Below are 27,146 nucleotides of genomic sequence, written 5' to 3' on the forward strand. Positions count from 1 at the left end.
TCTGCTGCTGTAGGGAAGCCTTTCTAGAAATGTCTAAGCTAAATCTTTTAGGATAAGATCTAGGAAAAAAAAAAAGTAGGGAAAGACATTCTATGCAGGGTAAACAGCATGAAAATATGCATGCATAAGGGCATTACAAAAATTCAGTAATATATGAACACAATTTGAGTAAAAGTAAATGGTCAGTGATGAAGCAAGAGAGATGGCCCATGGTCAGGTTATAGGGGCTTTTATCTGTTAAGTTAACATAATGTAGTTTTATCATAGTAAAGATTTTAAGAAGGAGAATGCTAAGGTCGTACTTCCATGTTGATCACTCTGACTTTATTTGACAGACAGAGATCACAAGTAGGCAGAGAGACAGGCAGAGAGAGAGGGAGGGAAGCAGGCTCCCCGCCGAGCAGAGAGCCTGACATGGGGCTGGATCCCAGGACCCTGAGATCATGACCTGAGCCGAAGGCAGAGTCTCAACCCACTGAGCCACTCAGGCGCCCCCCCCCCTTTTTTTTAAAAAGATTTAAAGATTTTATTTATTTTGATCACTCTGACTTTATATGGAAAATAAATTTAATGTGTTCAACACTGGAATAATGGAAACAAGTTAAAGGATTATCATAATTATAATTATGATTATTATAAATATGACAGTAGTTCTCAAAATATCATTGCTGACCAAGCAGCAGCAGTATGATTTAAGAACTTTTTGGAAATAGTGTCCCCCAGATCTACCTGGTCAAAAACTTTCAAGGGAGGCTCATCTATCTGTGTTCTGGTAAGTCCTCCTGATTATGTTATCTGCTAAAATTTGAGAATCAAACCTGTAGAAAAGATATTGAGGACTAAAACAGGACATATAAGTGGAGAGACAGAGGGGGACAGTTTAAGATTTAGGAAGTAAAATTATCAGTATCTGGTGGTACATGAATGCATGGAGATTTATGGGTAGAAGATGGCAACCATTAACTGAGGTCTACAGTAAAGTAGGATTGCTGGATTGGTAGAGGTAATGGGTTTTGTAAAACTGGTTTGACTGAAGAACAGAACTGCCAAGTTTACATGGTCAGTCATATAATCTAGTCCATATGAGAAAGCCAAAATATACAACGCCATATTGCATAACTTCAGAATATGTGAACTGTGTGCCCTGGAGTACAATTTGAAGGATTTCGTTTATGTTGAATACAGGGTGAACAGTGCTCCTGGAGTTGAATGGTGTAGTGGCGCTGGACAAAATGGGTTGTCCAGGGCATAAGAGATCGCCTCAAAGCTATCATGAGGGTGTCTCGGAAGACACAATGTAAAATAACTGGAAGAATAAAGGTTGCTATTCAGAGAGTGACAGTTGGAATGAAGAGTCTGTGGTATAGCATAGCTCTGGGTAATAATGAGAATATGAGAAATGGTAGCATTTAGCCATTCTCAAGGCCCAAATGGAATCTTGGGTCCAATTCTGTCACTTTACGCTTAGTCTCATACTGCTATGGGAGGTGGGAGTAGGAACTAACTGAGAAGGAAGGAAACAGGGTATTTGTGAAATGTGCTAAGAGGATTACTGATCATTCTCAAACTGCAGTTGCTGGGGAAGGCTGAGATGGAAGACGCTAAGTATTCCTCACCTTGTCCTCCAGCAGTAATCATTTAATAAACCCTGATGATTTCTTCTTGTAATCGTAGTTTGAGTAAACAACATCCTTCCCAAGTCTACTGCCACAGGTTAATTCAGCTTTTATTCATTCAAATTTAATATGGTAGTGCTGGCTTCGTGATTATAATTACTGCTGGTCATTCTTTTTGTTTAGTAGTTTCTTTATGCAGTGGCTAACTTAATTTTCAACACAAATTTTACTTTCTCTGAGAGCTTTAGTAACTTTACGTTTTCATTAAAAAACGATTTCAAATGCCATAGCCTGCCATTTGAGACCCTTCAGAAACTGTTCCTACATTTATCTTTGACTTAATAATTAAAGTTGGAATTTATTTAAAACCTATATGCCATCCCTGAACTGAGCAGATTGTATGACCTATTTCATTTAATGCTTAAGACAAATCTCAAGACAAGTAATATTATCATCTTTATTTACAGATGAAGTCTCCAAGAGGGGGTATAACTTGTTCAAGCAAGATCAGTTTCAGAGTTAAAGCCACATGCACATTACTCTGGGGTCTACTTTCTTTTTGCTGTTGTAGCTCACTGCTTCCCACTTTCCCCTCCCCCAAACCCCTAAAGTCCCAGCTCACTGTGTGAACTCTTCATGCCAACCAATCAAATGTACTTTTCTCTAAACTATATGACACGTATTTTAACCTTCATACATTTTCTCACCATGTTCTTATCTTTTCTACTTTTATATCAGTTGTTCTCAAACTTTATTGTTCATTTAACAAGCCCTGGAGGGCTTGTTAAAACACAGACTGCTGGTCCCCATTCAGAGTTTCTGATTCAGTGGGTCTGGGATAAGTTCCCAAAACATGCCTTTCTAAAAAAGTTCCTAATGATGCTGAGGTTACCGGTCTGGGGACCTCACTTTGAAAACCATGTTCTGTGCATTTATCAAAATTCACATCCTTAAAAGCTTAGCTCAAATTGCATGTCTTCCAGCATATATTTGTTACAATCACAACCTTTGCATCTAAATGCCTTTGATTCTAATCTCATACTGCATTTACTGTCTGCCATATTCATTTGCCTCTTATGTTGTTAGTTATCTTTTTTCTCTGTCTTCATCCATCTTTATTTATTTATCTTTATTTAACAATCTACCTGTCTGTCTTGTGTTTAGATGAACTCATTGGCCTTTTGGTATCTCCCATATTTTCTTCAAACTGATGTGGAAAAGGCACCTTTGCATGCATTGAACACTCAAATATTTGATGGTGATATATATATATATATATATATACATATATATATATATATATGCAAAGAGATGTTTTTTTCTTCAGTCTTGATTTCCTCCCAATTTTATTTTAAATCAGTTTTAAATATATTTTCCTTCTAGCATCTACCATGAAGAATTTCTTTTGAAAGCATTTTCTCATCCAAGGTTTTTTTTCTATTTGTTGCCATATTTGAAGCTGCATTGGTATGTTTCTCTGTAATTTGCTATAGGTAGGAAGTGTTGTGCAGTTCCACTGCAAAAAAGGACACCTTCTCCAAGGGTCTACAACACGCACTTGCCTTCCTGACCTCACGTGGAGTGGAATTCAGCCTGAGTGCATACGTAAGTATCATGGCTAAGAAATTATACTTAACCACAGATAGGAATTTATATGCATTTTTTTCTTACGAGTGGGAAGTAAATCTATATCTACACAAAAGATGTTTTACGTGGATTTTTTTAGATTATGATTAAACATAATTTATGTATTAAGTTTATAACTATATCATGACCTCATTGTCCATTAAGGAGCATTCTTTTTAAAGAAGTCAGAAGGCACAAAGCACAATTTTGGTTTTTTTGCACGGCTCTTATAATTGTGTTCAGCTTGGTCATCTGATAATTTTAGATGATTATTAGTTCATCAATTCAGAGATTTGAACCTACGAATTGAAGGTATGCTGAAATATGGAAGACTCCAATTTAGTACTTCTTAAGCCTTTATTACTTGTGAGACTCTCTGAGATTCTGAGGAAAGATAGAAACATCCATGAAAGGAAATACACATGAATAGTTTGACCAAAAATTTAAATACTACTTCAGTATTTCCTGCAGCTTCTAAATATGCACTGACCCTAAGCTGAGAGCACTTGCCATATGGATTAAAGAACAAAGCCCAAGGTCATGAAGCTGTCTTTTCTGGCTTACAGTTAGAAGTAAATTTCAGCTGGTGAATTACTTCCCTCTTTCCCTCCCACTTTCTCTTTTTTATCTTCTTTCCTATCTTTTAAAATCCTGAGCACCTTGGGGAAAAACAATAAAGAGTAAGCAGGAGTAGAAATACTCATCAGGATTTGCTGAAGTCTAAACAAGTCCTGTGAATTTACTCTAGCCTTGTTCAGAACCACTGGAATGATCACGGGAGCCCCCTGTGGACATGCAGCTTACTGAAAAGCAACAGAACACTCCACTGAGAAGTCATTCACATGTCTGGTTGGCTGATATTTAAATATGGCAAAATTTCTTAAAAGCCAGTTCAGTAGCGTGCATACTTAAGAACCTGTGTGACATGTAACTAGATATTTCATAGTAAACCAAAGTTCTTTGATGACTTCTATAAAGGATATGATGATTTAAAAAGAGTTATTACTGAAAGCATCTCAGAACTTCTACTATGTGCATAATATAAGGATTAACTTAATTCTACCTGTGCATAATGTGAGGATTAATTAAACTTCCCTTTCCTGCCCCCCCAAAAAGGATGTAGTAGAGGCAGACTATTTGTGTTTATACTTAGCATATTTCCTCCATAGGATTAAATGTCATTAATGGAATTATATTAAGCATAAAACACATAACATAATATTTATCACATAATATTAAAAAAATCTTAGCTCTTATTTATACCTCTGTAGAAGTATAATCTCCACTGGGAAACAAATGGAATTTTTTTTTCCAAGCACATTTTTATACAGAATAATTTTTTCAGAGATAAACTTTTAAGTACCCATATCCATGAACAAAAATGATCAGAAATGCTTTCTGATTTAGAGAAAATTTCTTGCAGCATCTGTCTCTGATAGTGGGATCATATTTATGTATAAGACAAAACAGTGAAACTGGGGTCAGGCCAAGAAGTGGCATAAGTATGAGTAAAATGGAATAGAGGTGGCAAATCAAGAGTGGAAGGCAGCTTGAAGAAAAGGAGCCAGAAGTTAAGAGAATGAAAAGATACTGGTACTTTGAACCGAAAACATGGCCAGAAAATTCCACATGTAAAAAATTATTAAATTATACTTTCTACATTAACAAGTATTAATGTCAGAGTGATATACTGAATGAATATATTTAAATATATATACATATACATATTTATATTTATAAATATATATATTATTTATATTTATATATATTTATAAATTATTTATATATTTATATATAAATATATATTTAAATATATTTAAAATGTATTTTTAAATTTAAGATAAGTATGAGATAAAAAATAATAAAATAATATTTCATAAACTGGTGTAGAAAATCTGAGCTCGACAAACTTTGAAAGGTATCTAACTACAGGACTTCTTAGATCCTTTAAAATGTTAATAATTATTGAGACTCTCTAGAATAGTAATATAGTATACACTTAAGAGCTTACTTGTCCCCGGTAGGTCTCCCCTGTTTAGCTTCCCTTTGAACATCTACCATGTTCCACAGATGACTGCTTAGAACATGTTCGCCTATGAAATTCATATGTATATTGACATTGATACATTGTCCTTGATTAATTAGAATAACTATGCAAAGGTATACTTATATCAAGTCATTAACATGCCTCTAATATATGTTGTGACTCTCATCTCAAAATTTTCTTAACATGTCTATAAAAAAATGAATGCTTCTCTTTTTTCTTAATATAGCCCACAGCTGTAAACAACCAGAAACTCCTGCTCATGCAACTGTAGTAGGAATGGACCTTCCATCTCATGGCTATACACTCATTTATACCTGCCAGCCTGGCTTCTTCCTAGCAGGTGGGACAGAACATAGAGTGTGTAGATCTGATAACACCTGGACTGGAAAAGTTCCTGTTTGTGAAGGTAAGTTTTCATTATAGAAGCTTCTAACAGCAGCTGTTCTACCAGTTCAGCCTTCGTAAGATGCAAGAGACAGAAACTCAACTCAGATCAGGTTAGCCAACTCCAAGGGCAGGCACTTCTTCATTCAGAAGCACAGAGCTATTATTGAGATCTTGTTATAAATTCTTTTCCATGTTCTGTTTTTTTTTTTTCTTCTTTATTTCTTCTTCTAGTTACTTTATCATGGTAGGTGTGTTGGTTTTCTGGGCTGTTGTAACAAAGGACCACGAGCTGGATAACTTAAAAAAGCAGAATTTTATTCTCTCAGAGTTCTGGAGGCCAGGAGCCCAAAATCAAGGTGTTGATAGATCCATGCACCCTCTGAAGTCTCTAGGGAAAAATCATGCTTTGTCTCTTCCTAACGTTTGGCAGCTTCTGGCTATCCTTGGCGTTCCTTGGCTCATAGCTGCTCCATACCAATTTCTACTTCCATCTTCATGTGGCTCCCTTTCCTGTTTATCTCTGTATGCCCTCTCCCCTTCTTATAAAGATACCAGTCACTAGATTTCAAGGTAATTTCATCTGAGGAATCCTAATTAATTATATCTTCAAAGATCCTATTTCCAAAAAAGTTCATATTTGAGATTCTCGGTGAACCTGAATTTTAAGGTCCATTATTCAACCTACCACAGTAGGGAAAATTGCTCCCAGCATACCTTTTGGTTTAGAAGAGTTTTTGCCAAAACTTCTTGGTCAGGAAAACACTATTGAAGAGTCTGATTGTCAGGTTTAAATGGAGCCCACCTCCCAATCTGTTAGTGAACCAGGGTGATATAGTGAAGTGTCTACTTCTCTTGCTGCTTTTTCAGGACAATACCCCTATGGATAAGATGTAGTGAGTTTACTAGAGAAAAAAGACTTAGGTGTTCACAGCCTGGAATAAAGGAAGTTTTTCTAGAATTCTTGATAAAGTCATCAATAAATTCCTTTTCCTTTTTTTTTTTTTTTTCTTTCCAGCCCTTTTAATTCCAGTTCTCTTGCAGCACTCACGAATGTTAATGACCTTCTTTTTGAAGCATGTTCTCTCTCTTCTCTTAGCAAGAACACTACTTGGTTTATTTTAAATTTTTCATGAGATTGAAAGATTAAAAGTCCATTTAAATCCAACAGAATTTCAATAACTTTTTTATCTATCCACTTTGCTGTTTATCATCACTACTATAGAAGGTTAATTCAGCATTATCTCTAGATGGGGACTACTGTAGGAGCCTCCTAACTTCTCTGCGTGTATCAATATCCCTTTCTTTCCAAATTGTTCTCTGTCTTAGAGTGAGAGTGCTGTTCACCCAAATTATTTCCCTTAAAACCTTTGAAAGACATTATATAGTTCTTCAGAAAAGGATCTGCCTTTATACAGTCTACAAGCACTGAATGTCATAGCTCCCATAACTTTGCAGTCATATCTAGCAACCCACATATTTCCCTGCTTTGAACTACCTTTGGTTTGGCTTAAAACCTTAGTTTTAACTCTTTAGTTTTGATTTTATCCCATTTCTTATGACACCATGGACCACCTTAGCAAATTTTTATTTTGAAACACATATCCTACCAAATTATTTTTGCCTTTGTGCAAAAGGAACATACCCTTAGCCTTCAGCAACTATGCTGCAATCAACTGTTTACATGTTGGTTTACATGGTTTACATGTTCTTTAAAATAAGAAAGAGAATCCTGAAATGATAAGGCAGCACGAATCTTTCCCTTGTCCCACTGGACTATAATGGAGTAATTATTGAAGTCATTAGCTGTACAATGGGAAGTGTTGAATAGGTACTGAGATGTTAGGATGAATTGGACATTTTGGAGAAAACTATGCGACATGTCAGAGATTTAAATTGATAACGCATTACTGTGTGTGTTATTAATTATATTAACTTTTATAAACCTTTTACTTTTTTTTCCCATAGCTGGTTCCAAAATACTGGTGAAAGATCCAAGACCTGCACTAGGAACACCCAGCCCAAAGCTAAGTGGTTAGTGATTTCAGTTATTTTCCTAGAAGTCATGATTTCTATGAAGCGATCAACCATTTTATTGACAAAATAAACATTATTTAGAAAACTATACATTCAGTATGGGAAAACCATGAATTCAACTATTTGGAATTTGAAAATTTTTATTTTAAGATGTTGAATTTCAAGGAATGTAATTCTGAGACTTGTTAATATTCCAAAAATAATGCTTATAGTTCTCTCTATAAAATATCCCCAGGAGTATCTGAAATTGACTGTACTATACTGGCAATGCTTTATTAAAAACATTTAAACAAAAAATGAGATGCTTGAAGTATAGATTTTTAAAAAGGGAACAAAATACACTTGATAAAAGTAAAAGTTCAGCGATTTTAGTTATAGTTAACTGATTTAAAGACCAAAATTTTAAATTTAGTCATTAAAAACATGGGCTGTTCAGTCCTACAGCCTTAATGTAATTGCCGCGTTACACACCCACTACACTATGACTTTGGAAAGTTATTTTATATATCTGAGCCTCCATGTCTTTATCTATGAAAAGAAACAGGGATTAAACTATTATAAATGAATTTCATGAAAATGAAATGTGAAGTACTTAGCCCATAGTAAGACCTCAGTATGTATGAGCTCCTTTTTTTGGTATTAGTCCATATTTTATTTATATGATATAAATTAAAAGCTATAGGGATGCCTGGGTGGCTCAGTCGGTTAAGCCACTGCCTTCAGCTCAGGTCATGAAACCAGGATCCTGGGATCGAGTCCCTCATCAGGCTTCTTGCTCAGCAGGGAGCCTGCTTCACTCGTTGCCTCTGCCTGCTACTCTGCCTGCTTGTGTGTACTCTCTCTCTCTCTCTCTGACAAATAAATAAATAAAATCTTTAAGTTAAAAGCTACAGATAAAGATTTAACAAGATTTAACATTTAATCTGTACTTGAAGACAGATTTGGTCTCATTATTTTAAGCCAGAAGCAGTGTTAGTTCCTAATTTTAGTTGTGTTTAGAAGTTCTCAAGGTATATGCTATAAAACCGGCGTACCCACAAAAGAAAAATCAGTCTGAAACATGATTTATTCAACATGCAGTGGCAATAGACTGAATTACCCATGAGGGTAATCAAAGACTATGCCAAAATAAGAAAGTTTAGCAGTGGAGTCAGAAAACCACAGTGGTCTATCAATGCAGAATTTTCCAAAGGAGATGGTTTATCTAGTAGCAGATAGGTGTTTAAGTACTAACTCCAGTATATCAAATGTAAAACCTGACTTTCCTGGGCAAAACATGACCTATGGTCACCAATAAATAGGCAGGCAAAAAGAAATAAAAAAGAATATGGAAGAACAATACAATTATACATATATTATATACATATATATTTCTATATCAAACAATTATAGAATATAAATTTTATTCAAAGGCACATGCGACAGGTATAACAACTGATCATATATTAAGTAATAAATAAAAATGCATAAATTCCAAAGCAAAGTTAGTCTTCAGATCTGATATCTCACCATGATGTAAGTAAAAATCAACAAAAAAGGTAAATTTTTAAAAAAATTCTGAATACTTGGAAATTAAAAACAATCAATACTTATGAATAATTCATAAATTAAAGAAGGAATTAAAGAAAAAATATAATACTAGAACTTAGCTGTATGAACATCTAAATATCAAAACTTGGGGACTGTATCAAAAGCAAAGTTATTAGGGGAATTTATACTTTTAAATTCTTACATTAGAAAAGTAAAAAGCCTCAGCTTTAGTGAATTAAGTAGTCCTGTTAAGAAGATATATACTACAGTATAACAGAATAACCAAAAGAAAGCCGAAAGTCATTGTAATAATAAAAACAAAAAAAAAACAATCCCCCTCAAGGATGCAATGGAAGAATCTCAACAAAGCCAAAGGTAGTTCTTTGGAAAAAAGAAAAAGTAGAATATTTCTGGCAAGACTGATCAGAAATAGAAAAATTTAAATAATATAGCAAAAGGAAATATGAACATAACCACATAGAGAGTAGATTAAATCAATTATAATTATATTTGTGGAAAACTATCAATAATAGTCAACTTTTTAAAAAAATGGACAAATTACTAGAGAAGAATATTTTACCAGAGCAAAAGAAAACTTGAATGACCCTATAACAGATAAATTAGGAGTTTAAAACTGTTTCTACAGAGAAAAACCAGGTCCTTATGGATCAACCGATGATTTCTGCCGAATTATAAAGGAACAGAACAGATTATCTCATTTTATCAAAAAAAAAACCTCTTCCGGGGGCGCCTGGGTGGCTCAGTGGGTTAAGCCTCTGCCTTCGGCTCAGGTCATGGTTTCAGGGTCCTGGGACTGAGCCCCACATTGGGCTCTCTGCTCAGCAGGGAGCCTGCTTCTCCTCTCTGCCTGCCTCTCTGCCTACTTGTGATCCCTCTCTCTGTCAAATAAATAAATAAAATCTTTTTAAAAAATCTCTTCCAGTCAGGAAATCTATGAGGGGTGCCTGGGTGGCATATGAGGGGTGCCTGGGTGGCATAGTAGGTTAAATGTATGACTGTTGGTTTGCAGCTCAGATTGTGATCTCAGAGCCATGATCTCAAGGTCATTATCTCGGGGTCATAAGATGGAGCCCCACGTGGGGCTCCATGCTCAGCAGGAGTTTTCTTAAGAGTCTCTCTCCCTCTGCCCTTTCCCCAGAGCCCCCACTCATGCATCCTTTTTCCCTCTCTCTAAAAAAATAAAAGAAAGAAAAAGAAAGAAAAAAACGTAATTCTAATAACTCAGAAAGACATTATACAAAAGGGAAAATTACAAGTCTGTTTGTTTGACTCAGGATGTACAGATGAAAATATCCTACATAAAATCTTAGCAAATCAAATCCAAAATCATAGTATAACAGGAAAACCAAAAGCTGACACGTCAGAACCAAATTGGATTCGTGATAGATATGCAGGGATATTTTTATATTAAATAATCCTTAAAAATAATCTGTGACATTAAGAAATTAAAACGCAAATAGTTTTGATCAGCGCAATACCTGCACAGAAAATATCTGATAAAACACAACACCTACTTATAACTTTAAAAGACTTAACAAATTAGAAAGGAAAGGAACTTATTTAACCTCAGTAAAGAAGATTTATAAAACTTCAGAGTAAATTCTACTTTCAATGGGAAAACATTAGAAACATTTAATTTAAAATCACAAGTCACTGTGATTAGGTTACTCCAAAATAACAAGAATGAAATTTGGCGATTGTATCAGAGTCAGGAGCATGATACTACATTTGAAGCAATACTATGCAGCCTGTGAAGTAAAGTTTAAAATCAGACATCTTGAAAGGAAGGATCATGACATTTTAGACTTCACTGATACCCACATCAAAGAGAGTGGGATGACATTTTAGAATTTACAAAGAACTGGCAGACTCACATTCATATTTAAACACCAGAATAGACCTAACAACAGAAAGAAGTATGATCATTCCCATTGTACACAGAAATGGAAATGACCAGATGGTGTCTGCGTTGCCCAACCTGAGTTGCATTTCTCAAAAGGTAGAGGGCAGTAGTGGCGTGTTTGAGCCCGCAGGTAGCGACAGGCTCGTCACAGACAATTCTGCGCATTCACCCAAACTTTGCATTCGGCCATGTCATATTGGTAGGACTTTGAAATCTGCTACTGTGGTAATATTTACATCATAGAAATAAGCAAATGCTGAACATCAGCTTTTTTGTTTGTTTTGTTTTGTTTGTTTTTCAGGAGATCCAGTTGTTAAACATTTCCTACCACATTAGTGATTAAACCTGATGTTATGTACTTGGCAGTGGCCACTACCCGGTTCTTTCCATTGCTCCTGCTGTCAAGGTTCTCTTTCACCTCCTTCAACCAACACTAATTCCCCTAAGGACTATGGATAAGATCAGCGGATGTAATAGGTTTTCTCTAAATGTTCAGAGATAGCAAAGAGTAATCACAGTCCAGTCCAGGTGGAAATAAACAATCAGACAGACAACAGCGCTTACTTACTGTCTGCTATTTGCAAGGCATTGCCATTAGAATATCTTTCTCTCTTGCTCCTGCTTTTCCCTGCACGACTGAGAACCTATTACCTCCAAATTCCAGGTCTTTTTAGTGCAGGGCAATATAGCTTGTCACTCTCTCCTGCAAACTTGTTTTAGGTACACTTTTCTTTCACTAAAAACTTTTACATGCTTACCAGATCGAGGGCTTTTTACTCATTCACCGTATCAAAGTTTCAGTAAGACTCCTCCAGACATACATAGAGTAACATTCCCCTGTATCATACATAGCTGTGAAGTTGGAGGTTTGGGGAGGGAGTGCCACTCTGAGGATGACTAGGCAGAGTCACAGAACCAGACTATGGACCATTCATTTTACTAACTACAAGTCTGCTAAATATATATTTTATTAGCAATTATGTAGTAAGCTCTGAGATCCACAGTTTTCCTATTTTATCTGAATAATAGCAGCAGCAGTAGTAGTAGTAATAATAGTAGCAGCTAACACTTAGCTAAACACTTCACTTTCCTTATCTCATTTACTCTTCCCAACAACTCTAAGTTAACCTCATTTTAATCACGAGGAAATTCAAGTTTAGAGAGTTTTTAAGTAATCTATGCAAAACCACACACTTTATAAATTGCAGAGGATGGAATTTACTATTTATTTATTTATTTATTTATTTATTTATTTATTTATTTTAAATAAGAGAGAGGAGGGGAAGCAGGCTCCCCACTGAGCAGGGAGTCCGATGAGGGACTCGATCCCAGGACCCTGGGATTGTGACCCGAGCTGAAGGCAGTCGCCTAACCAACTAAGCCACCCAGGCACCCGAGGACAGACTTTAACACAAGGATCCTAACTCCAGGGCTTGCAGCTCTAACCCTTTAGCTGTATTGCTTTTGAATTACCATAGAACAAAACATGTGTAGAAATATTCAGTAAAAACTCAACTCTTCAGCATATTTTGTATTTCATGTTTTTTTGTTTGTTTGTTTGTTGTTGTTGTTGTCTTCAGGAGTTTTGCTCTTTTAGTTTACTGAGCAGAACTCGGGGAATGTAACCCCAGTCTCTATGATCTGGCAATGAGAAGTGTGATGTGTGTAGTGAACACCAGGTGACAAGTTGTCAATACCTTGTTAGGAAAAAAAGGCTTTCCCCTATTCTGTCATTTACTCATTTGCACAAATAGGCATAGCTCCCTGGAATCGCTGCTTTTTGGAGATGTACTTTATTGTGATGTGTATGATTAATGGAAGCTTCTCTTAGGTTTTTTTCAGGATCTGAGTAGACTTTGCCATCCCTGACTTGTATAACTATAAATTACATAACGAATTTATATAAATATAATGCCTTATGTGGTTATATCTAAAATAAAGAGCATTCCTTCTTTAGATGAGAGTTTTATAACATTTAGGGTATTATTTGATTCTACCACAATTCATCTTTCTCCCATGAGAGTTGGGCAATTCTAGGGACAATTCCTTTATTTCTAAAAATACCTGTAAATTCAAAGCTGTCAATACGGTGGAGCCCTGTTCTTCCTCAGGAGCATCTATTACTAAAATAACTGGACTCAGTATTCTGTAAAGGGGACAAAGGAGCATCCCTCCTAACAGTCTTTAAGTGCTATTCTGCAAGAGGGAGGTTTAACTCTATGCTCTTCCTGCATAAATCTACTCATACTGCCGGAAGAAAAGCAGGCCTCTTGGGACTTAAATATAGACTGACGTGGCTCAGTAAAATCATTTTATTTTTCCTCTGAAAGATGTTACTGGAGGAGACCAAATATAAGTATATTTGATGTTTAGCTGGTTCTGAATATAAGCCTTATGTCTTTAATTGGTGCTGTCTATCTTTGATTGATGACTCAGGTATGAGTACAAATATAGATTATTGCAGTTTTGGCTTATTCCAAAAAACTTGAAACATGTATATGAAGAATTCACTTTATAATACACATTTCATGTTATTGAGTGTTTAGCAAAATTTCATTATTCAATAAACTAATATTCATTCATTTACTTTTTAATGTTTATATTTATAGGGCACCATAAAATTAACATGTGTCTTTAATCTCTTCACAGTTCCTGATGATGTGTTTGCCCAAAATTATATATGGAAAGGCTCTTACAATTTCAAAGGAAGGAAACAACCTATGACCTTGACAGTTACTAGTTTCAATGCTTCCACTGGGAGAGTCAATGCTACACTCAGCAATAGCAACATGGAACTGCTACTTTCAGGTATCACGTTAAAGAACAGCAAACAATGCCTTCGTGCCTTCACCTCCATCATTTTATCATTTTTTTTTTTTAAAGATTTTATTTATTTATTTGTCAGAGAGAGTGAGCACAGGCAGACAGAGAGGCAGGCAGAGGCAGAGGGAGAAGCAGGCTCCCTGCTGAGCAAGGAGCCCGATGTGGGACTCGATCCCAGGACGCTGGGATCATGACCTGAGCCGAAGGCAGCCGCCCAACCAACTGAGCCACCCAGGCGTCCCCATTTTATCATTTTTATTAGTGATTTTTATACTGTGAAATATTTGTTACATTTTAGTGACATTCATAATTTATTCAGAAACAAGGCTTTCTGATTTTTGGATGGATACATGAATATTACTACACAAATGAAAAGCTGATTCTTGGGGCGCCTGGGTGGCTCAGTGGGTTAAAGCCTCTGCCTTCAGCTCAGGTCATGATCCCAGGGTCCTGGGATCGAGCCCCGCATTGGGCTCTCTGCTCAGCAGGGAGCCTGCTTCCTCCTCTCTCTCTCTGCCTGCCTCTCTGCCTACTTGTGGTCTCTGTCTGTCAAATAAATGAATAAAATCTTTAAAAAAAAAAAAAAAAAAGAAAAGAAAAGCTGATTCTGAAGTAAGCTTGCTCATGAATATTTTGATGTAGCTAGAACGAGGCATCATGAAATAGAAAAGAACTTTTGATTGGAATAGCTAAATTTTTCTGTATTCTCGTAACACCAAAGAGACCAGATCAATGACTTACAACCTATTTTATGGGTACAAAATCCTTTCTTCAAATGAGCATATTTCAGTGTACACCATAACTGAAGACAGAAAAGGTAGAGCTATACTATTTTAAAGAATCATAAGGGACCCAGAAACCTATCCAACTGCTCAGCCTTCTCAAGTTTCTATGTCCTTGATGTAGGGCACATTTCCCTCATTGTGTTTTTTTTGTTTGTTTGTTTGTTTTCTGACATTCAGATGTTTTCTCAAATGTCATCTCATCAACAGTACTCCCAATGATCCTATCTAAAGTAATATTCTCATCACAAACACAGACATAAACTCTTAGTCTTAGATACTCATCCTGTTTCACTTTCTTCTTTTCACTATTTATAGTATAATATGGTAATACATGACATGATATGACATTATTTACTTGTCTATACTCCAAAAATATAAGTTCTAAGAGGGAAGCTCTTTGCCCACCATTTCATTACTGTATCTCAGAAATTAGAAAAGCATCTGGAACAAAATAAGCCTCAGTGAATATTGTCTAAGTAGTGAATTTGAATTATTGAATGATTCTCCTTTAAGCCCAAAGTAAAAGTGTCAGAAGCTAATATGTATTATATTTTAAAAACTATACACAGTTACAATAGTATAAATTGAAAGAAGCTTTTTATTAACAAAATAAATTCATTTAAATTGTGATACTGATTTATTTAACTTTGAGATATAACTTTTATCTTTATTTTCTGGAAATATTTCTAGAGAGAATTTCTAGAAAAATCTCAATATAAATTCCTACAAATATAGAAAAACCAGCATAAATAAATTTGCTATCACTGTCTCCATGTAAATCAACTGTAACATTTTCCCAACAATATTATTTTTTATTCCTTTTATGTTTTTCCCTATTAACTGTAACTTACTTTAGGTCAAGGTCTATGTGTCATCTCTGTATTCTCAGCATATTCTTATGACACCTTATTACATAGGCGAAAGATTAAGTAAATGAATGCATGAGTCAAATTTCAACCATAAATTAATCACAAAATTTTTCCTTAGAGACTTCTGTCCTATTATTCCCCTAAGTACATTTATATTCCAGCTTATTCCTACTCTTAGAATACTCACTGTTTAAGAAAAAAAAATCATTGTATATATGTTTGCTTTTCTTTTTTAAGCCATTATCTATATTTACCTACTTAAACTAAAGACCCTACTTGATTTTCAAGACCCAGTCCAAATGCTTTTTTTTTCCTTAATAAGCATTTCCTGATCACTCCATTGTAAAATGATCCTTCTCTCTTCTGGCCTCTTATTTGTATTTTTTAATGTATTTAGTTGGATATATATCTGACTAACATCTGCTTCATTGGAAATGCTTTTAAGCATCCTATCTTTCGATACATATATATTCTTCTCTGTGGCTCCAGTAACACCTAGAATACTCTTTCAAAGTTGGCACCCAATTCGTTATTAAGAAAAATATCAGGGATTTAACACTTGATGTATATCTTCAAAGATTTTAAATCTCTTTGGGGGAAGAAGTTATTTTGTTTACAATATCATGGAATGATTGTAGTAAGGACAGTAATACTTAATTTTAAGAGCATAGGTAATTTAACCCCACAATTAAGATTTAAGTTGAGAATGTCCGCTGAGGGATTAACATATTTTGCAGCATTTGTAGAAAGCATTGTGGATGAAGCTGGTCTCAACTTGGCCTTGTTTGATTTCTTTTCCTATGACATGTATTATATGATATATTTAAGGAGTTAAAGATAATAAAATGAAGCATAATTATTTACAAAATTCATAGACTAAAATGTCCTTACATTTTACAGGGGTATATAAAAGCCAGGAAGCTCGCCTGATGTTACATATCTACCTTATTAAAGTACCAACTCATGCTTCTGTGAAGAAAATGAAGGAGGACAATTGGGCCATGGATGGCTTTGTAAGTATAGTTGTTTAAATGTCTACTGCTAATTTTAATAACCAATTTATGCTATAATTTGTCATAAAGATTCCAGGAAAAAGGTAATTTTCTAAATTTAGCTAATTATAAACACACATGCATGTATAAAATGGCAAGATTACTATTATGGGTAAATTATTTTGAAAAAAAGATTCAGTGTAAATACTTAGCAATGTAGAATGTTAAACCTAGGATTACTGGATTCTGATGAATTTTGCTAACTTTTGTAGTATTTACGTGTATGAGGGCCATATAGCTTTTTAGTGGTTTCATCAAATCTTTTTGTCTGTGGTCAGTACTATGATAAATAAATCTGAATAAAATATAATTCATTCTTTGTCTGGATCCACTGTTTAAGACCTATGTAGGCTATTTACGAAATGCATCAGAAAAATTAAGGATGCCCATGACATTTAAGCTTTTTTATCTAAATTTAACAGATTTAGAATACCTTACAAAATATTTAGAATATTTTATAAAGTTGTTTATGAAAAGGAAGTTACATAAATTACTTCATGTGGAAAAATGGTTACCATAGCTTCACAGTGGAATCACCCTGTCCTATTCAGCCACTTATGTGAATGGAGTTTCTAAATTGGGAGTTGGAAGCAACAAATCTTCTATTCACATATTCCCCTGGAGTCTTTCCTAAAAAACAAGCAGGAGAGCTCTGACTACATCCTAACAAGTAACATGTCTTCTTTTACAAGGAAGACCTAGAGGGAAAGAAGATAGTAGGGCATAGGCTTCAGTAAGTTTAGTGCCTGTGGAGAAAAAAAAATGTTTATCTTATTTCTCTATCTGTGTCAGTGTTCGTGGAGTTGGAAACTAACTCATGTCTTTAATGCACTCAAATTGTGTAATTGTATTATTTCATCTAGGAAGCAAACAAAATGAATTCATTCATTTAAATATTAGAGTTTGAGCTCTTCATTTAAGGAGAATTTCATTTTTAAAAATGACCATGACCAGAATATGATGTCTGATAATAAGGAATAAATCACTTCTTCTGACATGCCAGGCTGCTATGGATGGATTGGTATGATAGTTTGCTTTTTAGGGTGAGGATTCTAGGTGCTTTACAACTTCTACAATAATGTACAGGACTTTGCTAACTAAGTAAAATAAACCCAGAGCAAATTCATATTACTAGTTAACAAGAACGCTGAAATATATCTATTTCTGTTTTGTTTATGAGATCAAATCACAGTACACATATATTTTTTAAATATAGGATTTTATATACATGCAAGATACATGTTATAATCAGCTTTTACAACATTAGACAAAATCACAAAATCTCAGAGTCAAAGGAGTATTTTATCATTTCTCCTGTATCTGGGGTTAGTTGTGGGTATTCCACTTGAGGCTGTGGTAGCAAGTTCAGGTCTGCTTCAGGTATCTTATTCTGGGGCCCAGCCTGGAGAGGTAGCAGCTACCCACAGCATATTCTCTTGTCAGAGGTCAGAAGCTCTGAGGGATAATGTGTTTTAAACATCTCTACTGAGATATAAGTCATATACCCTATAATTCACCCATATAAAGTATACAATTCAATGGTTTTTAGTATATCTGCATGTGTGTAACCATCACCACTGTTGATTTTAGAGTATTTCTATCACCTCAAAAAGGAACTCCACATCCTTTAGCTATCACCCTACCCATCCACCCCCCATCTCCACCCTAACTCTAAGCAACCATAAATCCATGTTCTGTTTCTATGGATGTCTCTGTTTGGGATATTCTTATTTATGGAATCATATAATATGTGGTCTTTTGTGACTGGCTTCTTTCACTTATTATAAGGGGAAACATGCCTCTTAAGGCCTGGGCTTAGAACTGACTTCTTGTCAATTCCACCCACATTCCATTGGCCAAAGCAAGTCACAGGACTAAGCCCAATGAGATGGGAAGATTGGTGAGAGGGAGAGAAGGAGGGCATGCATGCTAATCAGGAATAAAATCTACAAAGTATGGTTTTATTATATTTAATTTTTTAAAAGATTTTATTTATTTATTTATTTTATGGAGAGAGAGAGTGAGAGAGAGAGAGGGAACACAAGCAGAGAGAGTGGGAGAGGGAGAAGCAGGCTTCCCACCGAGCAGGGAGCCTGATGTGGGGTTCTATCCCATGACCCTGGAATCATGACCTGAGCCAAAGGTAGAGGCCCAATGACTAAGCCAGCCAGGCACCCTGTTATATTTTAATTTTTAATCGATCATTTGCTTTATTCTCTTTCATCATATCATTACCCTTTTTTTTGACAGCAGGTTTCTTAGCCTAAGAGAAATCTCTACATCATTATAGTAATAACAACCCCCTTTTTCTAATATCCAAATTACTTAAAAGTGAAAATTTTGATTTTGCTTATAACAATGGCAAATTTACACAGTGTGCTATGTTTTACGTAGGAGGAAGATACAGAGTTAGGAACTTTGCATAACATTCATTTGAGAGTAAAACTGAATATTTATTAAGGCTGGGAAAATATAGCTGTGTCCAATCTTCAGATTTAATCAACCTTATAAATATTTTTAGGTTTCTGCTGAGCCTGATGGAGCTACTTATGTATTTCAAGGATTTATTCAGGGCAAAGATTATGGGCAATTTGGACTACAAAGACTGGGTAATGTATTCATTTTCATTTTCATGTAGTTCCTTTATTACTCCAGACATCATAAGAAAATACAGTGGATTCTGTACATTAAGCACACTTCCTGCATTTTGAATTTTGCATTGTCAGGATTATACATTGATACATTTGATAGCCTTTTAAATAATCTCATTCTTCAAAATATTGATTCTCCATGTACCAACCCTGTACAGTGCTTGGTTGTTGTCATATTTCTAATAAATATGACACACTGTCTTGCCCTTAGCAAGTAAAAAAGAGAAAAAGTGGTACAGATATAAAAGAAAATATTAAACTGTAAATTATTTTATTTTATCCAGGATTGCAGTGCTTCTCTTCAGTTTGAATATTGTTGCAACTTTCTTTCTCTTTCAAAAATGTAGTGGCACTTTGAAAACGTTATATGGTCTGAAAAGGGAAAATAACTTTGAAGAATGGACCCCATTTGGGGGCTTTACGCTATTCAGATATGTAAATTTCCTGTAGTAGGAGGCACAGGTTTCAACATTCTTCTCAACTCTTCTAGAGTATACACAGACATTTAATGGTCTTGCTTGAATATAATTATTAACATAGCTTTTGGTATATAATTTTCCTAAGGTATATTGTCTCCCATTATTTTATAGTGGTAATGATATATAAAGAATAAATTCAGGCTCTAAAAAGTACTATTTGATGTTTATCTTAAAAATTCCATTACTTTGAACTTTTACATAAATATTCTGAGTCCCTGAAAAATAAGGTAGAAAAAAGGTATTAACTTTTAACCTGGACTAAGGTGTGATTTAGTTATATATAACTCTTTATCAAAAAGGGAAATGAGCTTTCTCTAAGTGAACAATAACAAGATGTCATTTCAGATAATGTCTTGCCTAAAATTGTGTTAGTTTGGAAACCAGATAAAACATTTGTTAACACAGTACATTAACATAGTTGTGTAATTTAATGCAAGATGTTTATGCAAACTATTCCCAAAAGCATCGCACACACTGTATGTCTAAAACAGAACCTATTTAAAAAAGGAGCTATTTCTTTCTGGGGAAAATAAAAGCAAAACACAAAAGACAACCTTTCCATTATTTTCTCTTCCCCGATCCTTATGCCAACATGTTAATCAACCTGATTCTTCTCATTTCCTAATTTTGCTAATGTCTTTGCCATTTACTCACCCCCAGGTAGAACCCTTCTCATCCTGTGTCCTCTTACATCTTATCCTCACAAAAAGGTTCTGTTGCTTTTTAACTACAAAATGTTCTCCTGCATCTATTTTTTCATGCTCTTCCAAGTGTTCTAGGATACAGATCATTTTCCATTTTTATCTGGGTTGTTGCTATGACCTTTGAAGTAGACTAGCTTCTAGTCCAGATTCCCTGAAGTCCATCCCACCCAAGTCACTGCTCTAAGTTGTATGTCTTATCACAGGGGCTTTTATTTCTAAAACCCTCTGCTGTCCCTCACCACAGGTAGCTAATAAGTTTGAACTCTTTAGAATGATGTTTATGGCTTTTCAGGACCTGGCCACAGTTTTCCATTTTAGCATCCTACTCCTACCGCATTGATACATACTTACCTCTACATCCTTTCCACACAGCTACAACCAGTGCTTGTCACAGCTTTTAAATATGCTGCTCACCTTCCCATTTCTGGGCTTATGATGGTCCTGCTTCCTTCTCCATCCATTGTTCTACTGATTCTTCAAAGCCAGCCTCACTTGTATATTCTCCCGAATACATTCCTACACACCACCAGATGGAATTATTTCTTCTCTTCCTAAAGCACATTGATCATTAATTCATGCTTGATGTCTACACTTATTTCTGTCATGGTATTCTTTCCATAGTGGTATAAACTCTTCAGTTCAGAGACCCTGCTTATTTTTTATTCTGTATCCTTCCCTGGAAAAATGCCTTATCCATAGAATGCACTCTACAAACTTGTACGGAAAAGAGTTGAAGGAGTTTCATGAATTACCTTTGTTTCCTATGTACATTTCCAAATAGATATCTTGAGAAAGAAAGAAAATGATGGGTTCATGAATATAAAAATCAATTGTGATAAAATAAAGTTGATTTTTTTAAATTTTTATTTTATAGGACTGAACATGTCAGAAGGCTCAAATTCTTCAAATCAGCCTCATGGTACAAACAGTAGTTCTGTGGCCATTGCTATTCTTGTGCCTTTTTTTGCACTTATATTTGCAGGATTTGGATTTTATCTTTATAAACAAAGGTAAGTTTGTTGATTTCACCTACAAAACATTTCCAAAATCTTCAATTTCGTGGGGTTTTTTACTATTCTATTTCAAATCCTAATTTCCATTTTTTCCTGGGTTATTGAAAATAATGTGTGCCAGATATTGCAACTGTTGTTAAAAACCTTATTTCCTCTACCTGCCTCTCTCATCACCACAACACGATAAAACAAAAATTGCTCTGTTCATTCCCACAAACATTCAACTTAACCCTTACTACTTTTGACTGTAGATTTCCTGGTACATACTTAATTGTGTCAGTTAGTTTTGCATTATCCATAATGAGACTTAAGGGATACAAAACCAGATTAAGGTTTAAATCAAAGATGTGATACCTGCTGCCAGATTTATTTAGAGAACTAAGAAGAAGCTTGTGTCCAAACCTCTTTAGTTCACATGACAATGCTGACCAATTTTACCCAGGCAGACAGATGGTAAAATCCTCTAATCTTCCTTTTTTCTTCTGCTACTTTTAGGCTATGCAATTAATGTTATATTTCTGATATATCAACTAAATGACTGTACATATTATTAGTTTGTCCTTGTTTATTATGTCCATTACAAATCCCAAGTGGCTTTATTATACAATTGTCTGCTATTTGGGACTATGCTTTATCAAGAAAAAAATATGTAGATAACTGGATAATTAAATTACTCTTATTACCAAAATGTATTTTTCTCAAAACTTGTATTATTATAAATTTCAGTCAAGATTATCTAAGAATGGTTTATTTGAATGTGTAACTATTGAATTTTAGCAGCACCTTAAGCCTTGTTTGTCAATATCAGATTTTATTAATGATAAAAACTCATCACTAAATTTATCTATAAAGCAGGCTATTCTGATCTTTCTTTAAAAACTATTTTTGTAAAGTATGCATAACACGAAACCATTTAAGCCATCCTAGGTGTATAGTTCAGTGGCATTTAGTATATTCACAATGTCAAGGGGCCCCCACTGCCAGTTCCAGAATATTTCCATCATCCCAAAAGGAAACTCTGTGCCCTCTAATCAGTCATCCCCCACTCCTCCTACTCCTGCCCTAGGCAACTGGTAATCTGCTTTCTATCTGTATTTGTTTGCCTATTCTGGGTATTTGATATAACTCGAATCATGTACTATGGGATATTTTATACCTGGCCTCTTAAACTTAACATAATATTTTCAAGTTTCTTCCATGTTATATATAGCATGTGTCTGAATAATATTCCACTGTGTTTGAATGTGTTATGTTTAAATATGTCCATTCATCAGTTGATGGGCATTTGGATTGCTCCCACATTTTGGCTGTTGTAAATAGTGCTGATATATACACTTGCACAAGTTTTTGTTTAGACACTGGCTTCAGTTCTTTTGGGTATATACCCCAAAACAGAATAGCTGGGGTTTGTGGTAATTGTACATTTAACTTACTGGGGAAGCACCAAACTGTTTTGCAGAGCAACTGCACCATATTATATTCCCACCAGCAAGGTATGACTGTTCTACTTCTTCCACATCCATGCCAACACTTGTTATTTTCTCTTTTCTTTTCTTTTTCTTTCTTTTTATTATAGTCATCCTAATGTATATGTGAAGTGGTATCCCATTGTAGTTTTGATTTATGTTTCCCTAATTACCAATGACACTGAGCATCTCTTCAGTGCTTCTTGGCCATTTTCTTTTGAAGAAATGCCTATTCAAGTATTTGCCTATTTTTTAAATTGAGTCATTTGTCTTGTTGTTGAATTGTGAGAGTTCTTTATAGATTTTGAAAACTAGACTCTTGACACATATATGGTTTACAAATATTCCCCCCTTTTTATGAGTTGTATTTTCATTCTCTTGATAGTGTCATTTGATGTATAAAAGCTTCTCATTTTGGTAAATGGTGATATCTATTTTCTTTTGTTATTTGTGCTTGAAGTGTCATATCTAAGAAACCATTGCCAGATTCAAGGTCATGAATCAAGATCAGATTTACCTATGTGTTTTCTCCAAAGAGTATAATAGATTTAGCTCTTATATGTGAAAGTTCAATTCACTTTAAGTTACTTTTTGTTGATGTTGTAAACTTTTCTGAAACTTGATATTATTTTCCTTAAAGCTGTTGTTCAATATTTTTATAACATTTCTTTATATCTTCATGATTCTTGCTTAATTAGAAGAAAATGATGTTGCTTCTGGTTGTTTTTTTTTTTTTTTAAGATTTTATTTATTTATTTGACAAAGAGAGATCACAAGTAGGCAGAGAGGCAAGGGGGTGGGAGAGGCAGGCTCCCTGCTGAGCAGAGAGCCTGATGTAGGACTCGATCCCATGACCCTGAGATCAGGACCTGAGCCGAAGGCAGGGGCTTTAACCCATTGAGCCACCCAGGTGCCCCTTGTTTCTGGTTTTTATTGTGAATATAGTTTGAAAAAATAGAGACAAATATTATTTATTAGAATTATGCACCTGGCAGGAGCAAGTTGTAAGCAATATAACTATTTAGGTGATCCCATTCAAAGAAACTTAAGATAGCTTTCACAAAATGTATTGCCATACAAATCATCTAACAATCTTTAATACAGAGAAAAATTCAGAAAATGCATTAGGGATAATAAAATAATATAATACAAATACAAAATATGATAAAGTAGTTGAAATTTGTGGTGTTTGGTATAAACATAGGAGTTGAGAAGCAGATCTATTTTGAGGTATATCCATTTTAGTAATTAGGTCCCAGAAACAGGTAGGAGCAAGTCTGCCTTTGTACCATAATGAATGTCAGCAAATTATCCAGTGGAATGTGGGAAACTAGAAATCAGAAATGCCAAAGGAGAGAGAAATAAAAAAAGGAAGAAGGAATTCAAGACCAGCAAGTTATACTAGCTAGCCTAGAATCCATGTGTTTTGTTAAGTAAAACCAAATGTTCAGTTATCAGTAACTCTTTGGAAACTATTTTCATGACTCAGTTATCAGTATAGTCATTTCTTCTTTGAGATTTTGAGTTTCCTGTTCTTATATATGTCATTTTTAAGAAAATTGAGTATGTTTTTAGGATACTCTAAGTACCATCCCAAATTAGGCCTCAATGTTAGTTGTCTGCTCATTCTGAAATACTTTTTAATTACTCCAGAACTGTCTCCTTCTTTTCTTCTTTTCTTCAAGTCTCAGATTACATTTTACTACCTCAGAGCTGCTTTTCCTTATTACTGTTCCTAAAGTGGGTCCCTGTTACTTCTGTCATATCAACAGCTTTCCTTTTCATCAGAACACTTCTTATTATCTATTTTTCTTATTTTATTTATTTTTATTTTAACTCATTTACAAACATTTATTTATTAATTATTTTCTATTACTACCTTATGAGCTCCATTTTTTTTTTTTTTAAATTCTGATCCAAAGCCTAAGATCATGCCTGGCATAACAGATGCTTGGCAAATATTTGAGGAATTAATGAATGAATGGATGGATGGATAGTAATGAGATATAAATTTTATCATCACCATAATTACTTATATTATACATGCAAATTCACAATGGTTATTTATTTTTGCATCAGAAAATTTAAATTGATGAAAATAGCCATAATACGTTTATTTATACTTGTATTACTCATATTGGTACTGTACATTAATATGTATTATATGTAAATAATAGAAGTCACTCAGGGTTTAAAAGTGACTGGTGAATTGTTCAAATTCGATGTGTCGAGCTTATGATTCCTCAATTAATACTTTGAAGTTATATTATGCATTAAGAATGATAACTCAAGTATGTTATATTGGAGCCCTACTCTGTTGTTTCTAGAAGAACATTAACACATAGCTAATCAATGTTCTCATCAACAGGACTGCACCCAAAACACAGTATACAGGATGTTCAGTTCATGAAAATAACAATGGCCAAGCAGCTTTTGAAAACCCCATGTATGATACCAACGCAAAGTCAGTGGAAGGGAAGGCAGTACGTTTCGATCCCAACTTGAACACGGTCTGCACAATGGTCTAGCTCGGCAACTCTGCCTTCTTCAGAAGCTTGGAAATCGACACACAAAACAGTGCACATTTAGTTCACTGCTAAACAAATTAAAGCACACTTTTCAGGACTTGCTGGGTCACCTTTTCCCGAGGAATGATAGAGAAGAGTGTTTTTTCATAAACTGGACCATAATTCGTCTTCATGTTTACCATGGAGAGTTTTACAGAAATTTGGCTGCACTCTGAGAGTGCTTACTCACAGTTTATTTGCTTTTTTTAAAAAGGAGATTATTCTAAAACATAAACTTATTTGCATATATTGGAGGAGCATCCACTATCAGTATTTCTGTGCTTTATAAAGTATATTAGAGGGACTGGGTTTAAAAAAAAAAAGATATAGGGTAGAAAATAAGAGCTATACTTACAAGAGTCAATAGATCACTGACTTCTCTTTAACTGTCATGAGCTACATCATACCCATGAGTCTGTGTTTTACACCGCTCTATCCAGTATCTGTTCTTGTTAATTGAGTCATTCTCTTCCTTATTTCCATGGTTATTTCAGATTGAGTCATGCCCTGAAGTGTTTATGAGCGAATTCATGCCACAGAAGAGATCAGAGAGCCTTCTCTGGTTTGACTTTTTCTGGTGTTTGTTCTTCCGTGTCATACTGCTATTCTTTTTAGACTGGTTGTCACGGTTTCTACAAATGGCGAGATCATTGTGCTATCCTCCCAATTTCCCTCATTATGTTATAGCCAATATTATTCCATAAGCCATGGGGCAGTGTTTAACACCTTGCTTCAGTCTGTTTTGTCACCCAGAAACCACTCTAGCTGGCAAAAATTATCTGTAATAATGATGATTTTGCAGTTATCTGAGACACCAAACTTACCATCATTTACCACACTTTCCAAAGTTTTTGAAAGACCAAATAGAACCTATTAATCTACTGTATTTAATCTATGATATATCCTATTTTCCTTCCAGTTGAGTCTCCAAATTTATTTCACATAGTTTTGAACTTTAATCAACAATGAGTTAGAAGTATAAGATTTTAAGCTTTTAACTTTTATCTAACAGTGAGTTAGACATACATTTTGGACCAGTCCATAAATATAATGACTACAAAAAAATTTACACTTTCAAATCACCAATATAAATTTTTTTCCTAACGTCGTAGATTTTCCAAATTTTCATGTATTTTAAACTTTCTATACTCTTATTCTCAAGAAGCAGGTTTCAGATATGACAGATTTCTTTCATCATCAAATTAAGATTTGCATTTGCAAATTATTGGTGGCTCATTTACAACTGTGTCACAGCAATGCCAGCATATTGATTTAATAGGCCATTGTCTTCCTTTTATAGCATGTTTTACTTCATTGAATAAATTATGTACCCAGTGTGAACTCTTTGTTGTTGTCCCTCTCAAATGCGGAAAACTCTGTAAACAGTCTCGACTTTTTGTATCATGAGACAGAGTGCCTAAGAGAAATCATTGCACCCGGAAGCGCTGCTTGGATCTATCTCTACAACATTTAGTGAATTTCTTGTAAACCACTTTGAGATACATTGTTTTGGAAATTCATACAATTTTCTCAACATTGTACTCTACTGACAGGATGCTGTTTTAAATTTTAT

At 34.7% G+C, this 27,146-nt stretch overlaps 1 protein-coding gene across 3 annotated transcripts in view; it reads left to right on the top strand.

Annotated features, from left to right (window-relative positions):
- Positions 1–25,534, top strand: part of CSMD3 (CUB and Sushi multiple domains 3) — a gene marked incomplete at both ends in the record, with an annotated part of 1,233,164 nt that extends 1,207,630 nt beyond the window's left edge. For all 3 annotated transcript variants that reach the window (XM_080802411.1, XM_080802412.1, XM_080802413.1), the window contains 8 exons: positions 3,110–3,221; positions 5,516–5,695; positions 7,642–7,707; positions 13,814–13,972; positions 16,542–16,654; positions 19,215–19,302; positions 21,402–21,537; positions 25,375–25,534. In XM_080802411.1, coding sequence (XP_080658537.1) covers positions 3,110–3,221; positions 5,516–5,695; positions 7,642–7,707; positions 13,814–13,972; positions 16,542–16,654; positions 19,215–19,302; positions 21,402–21,537; positions 25,375–25,534 — 1,014 coding nt within the window. The remainder of the gene's footprint in view (positions 1–3,109; positions 3,222–5,515; positions 5,696–7,641; positions 7,708–13,813; positions 13,973–16,541; positions 16,655–19,214; positions 19,303–21,401; positions 21,538–25,374) is intronic.
- Positions 25,535–27,146: the final 1,612 nt, after the last annotated feature.

The sequence above is a fragment of the Martes martes genome (genome assembly GCF_963455335.1).
Source record: "Martes martes genome assembly, chromosome: 4".
NCBI classification, from domain to species: domain Eukaryota; kingdom Metazoa; phylum Chordata; class Mammalia; order Carnivora; family Mustelidae; genus Martes; species Martes martes.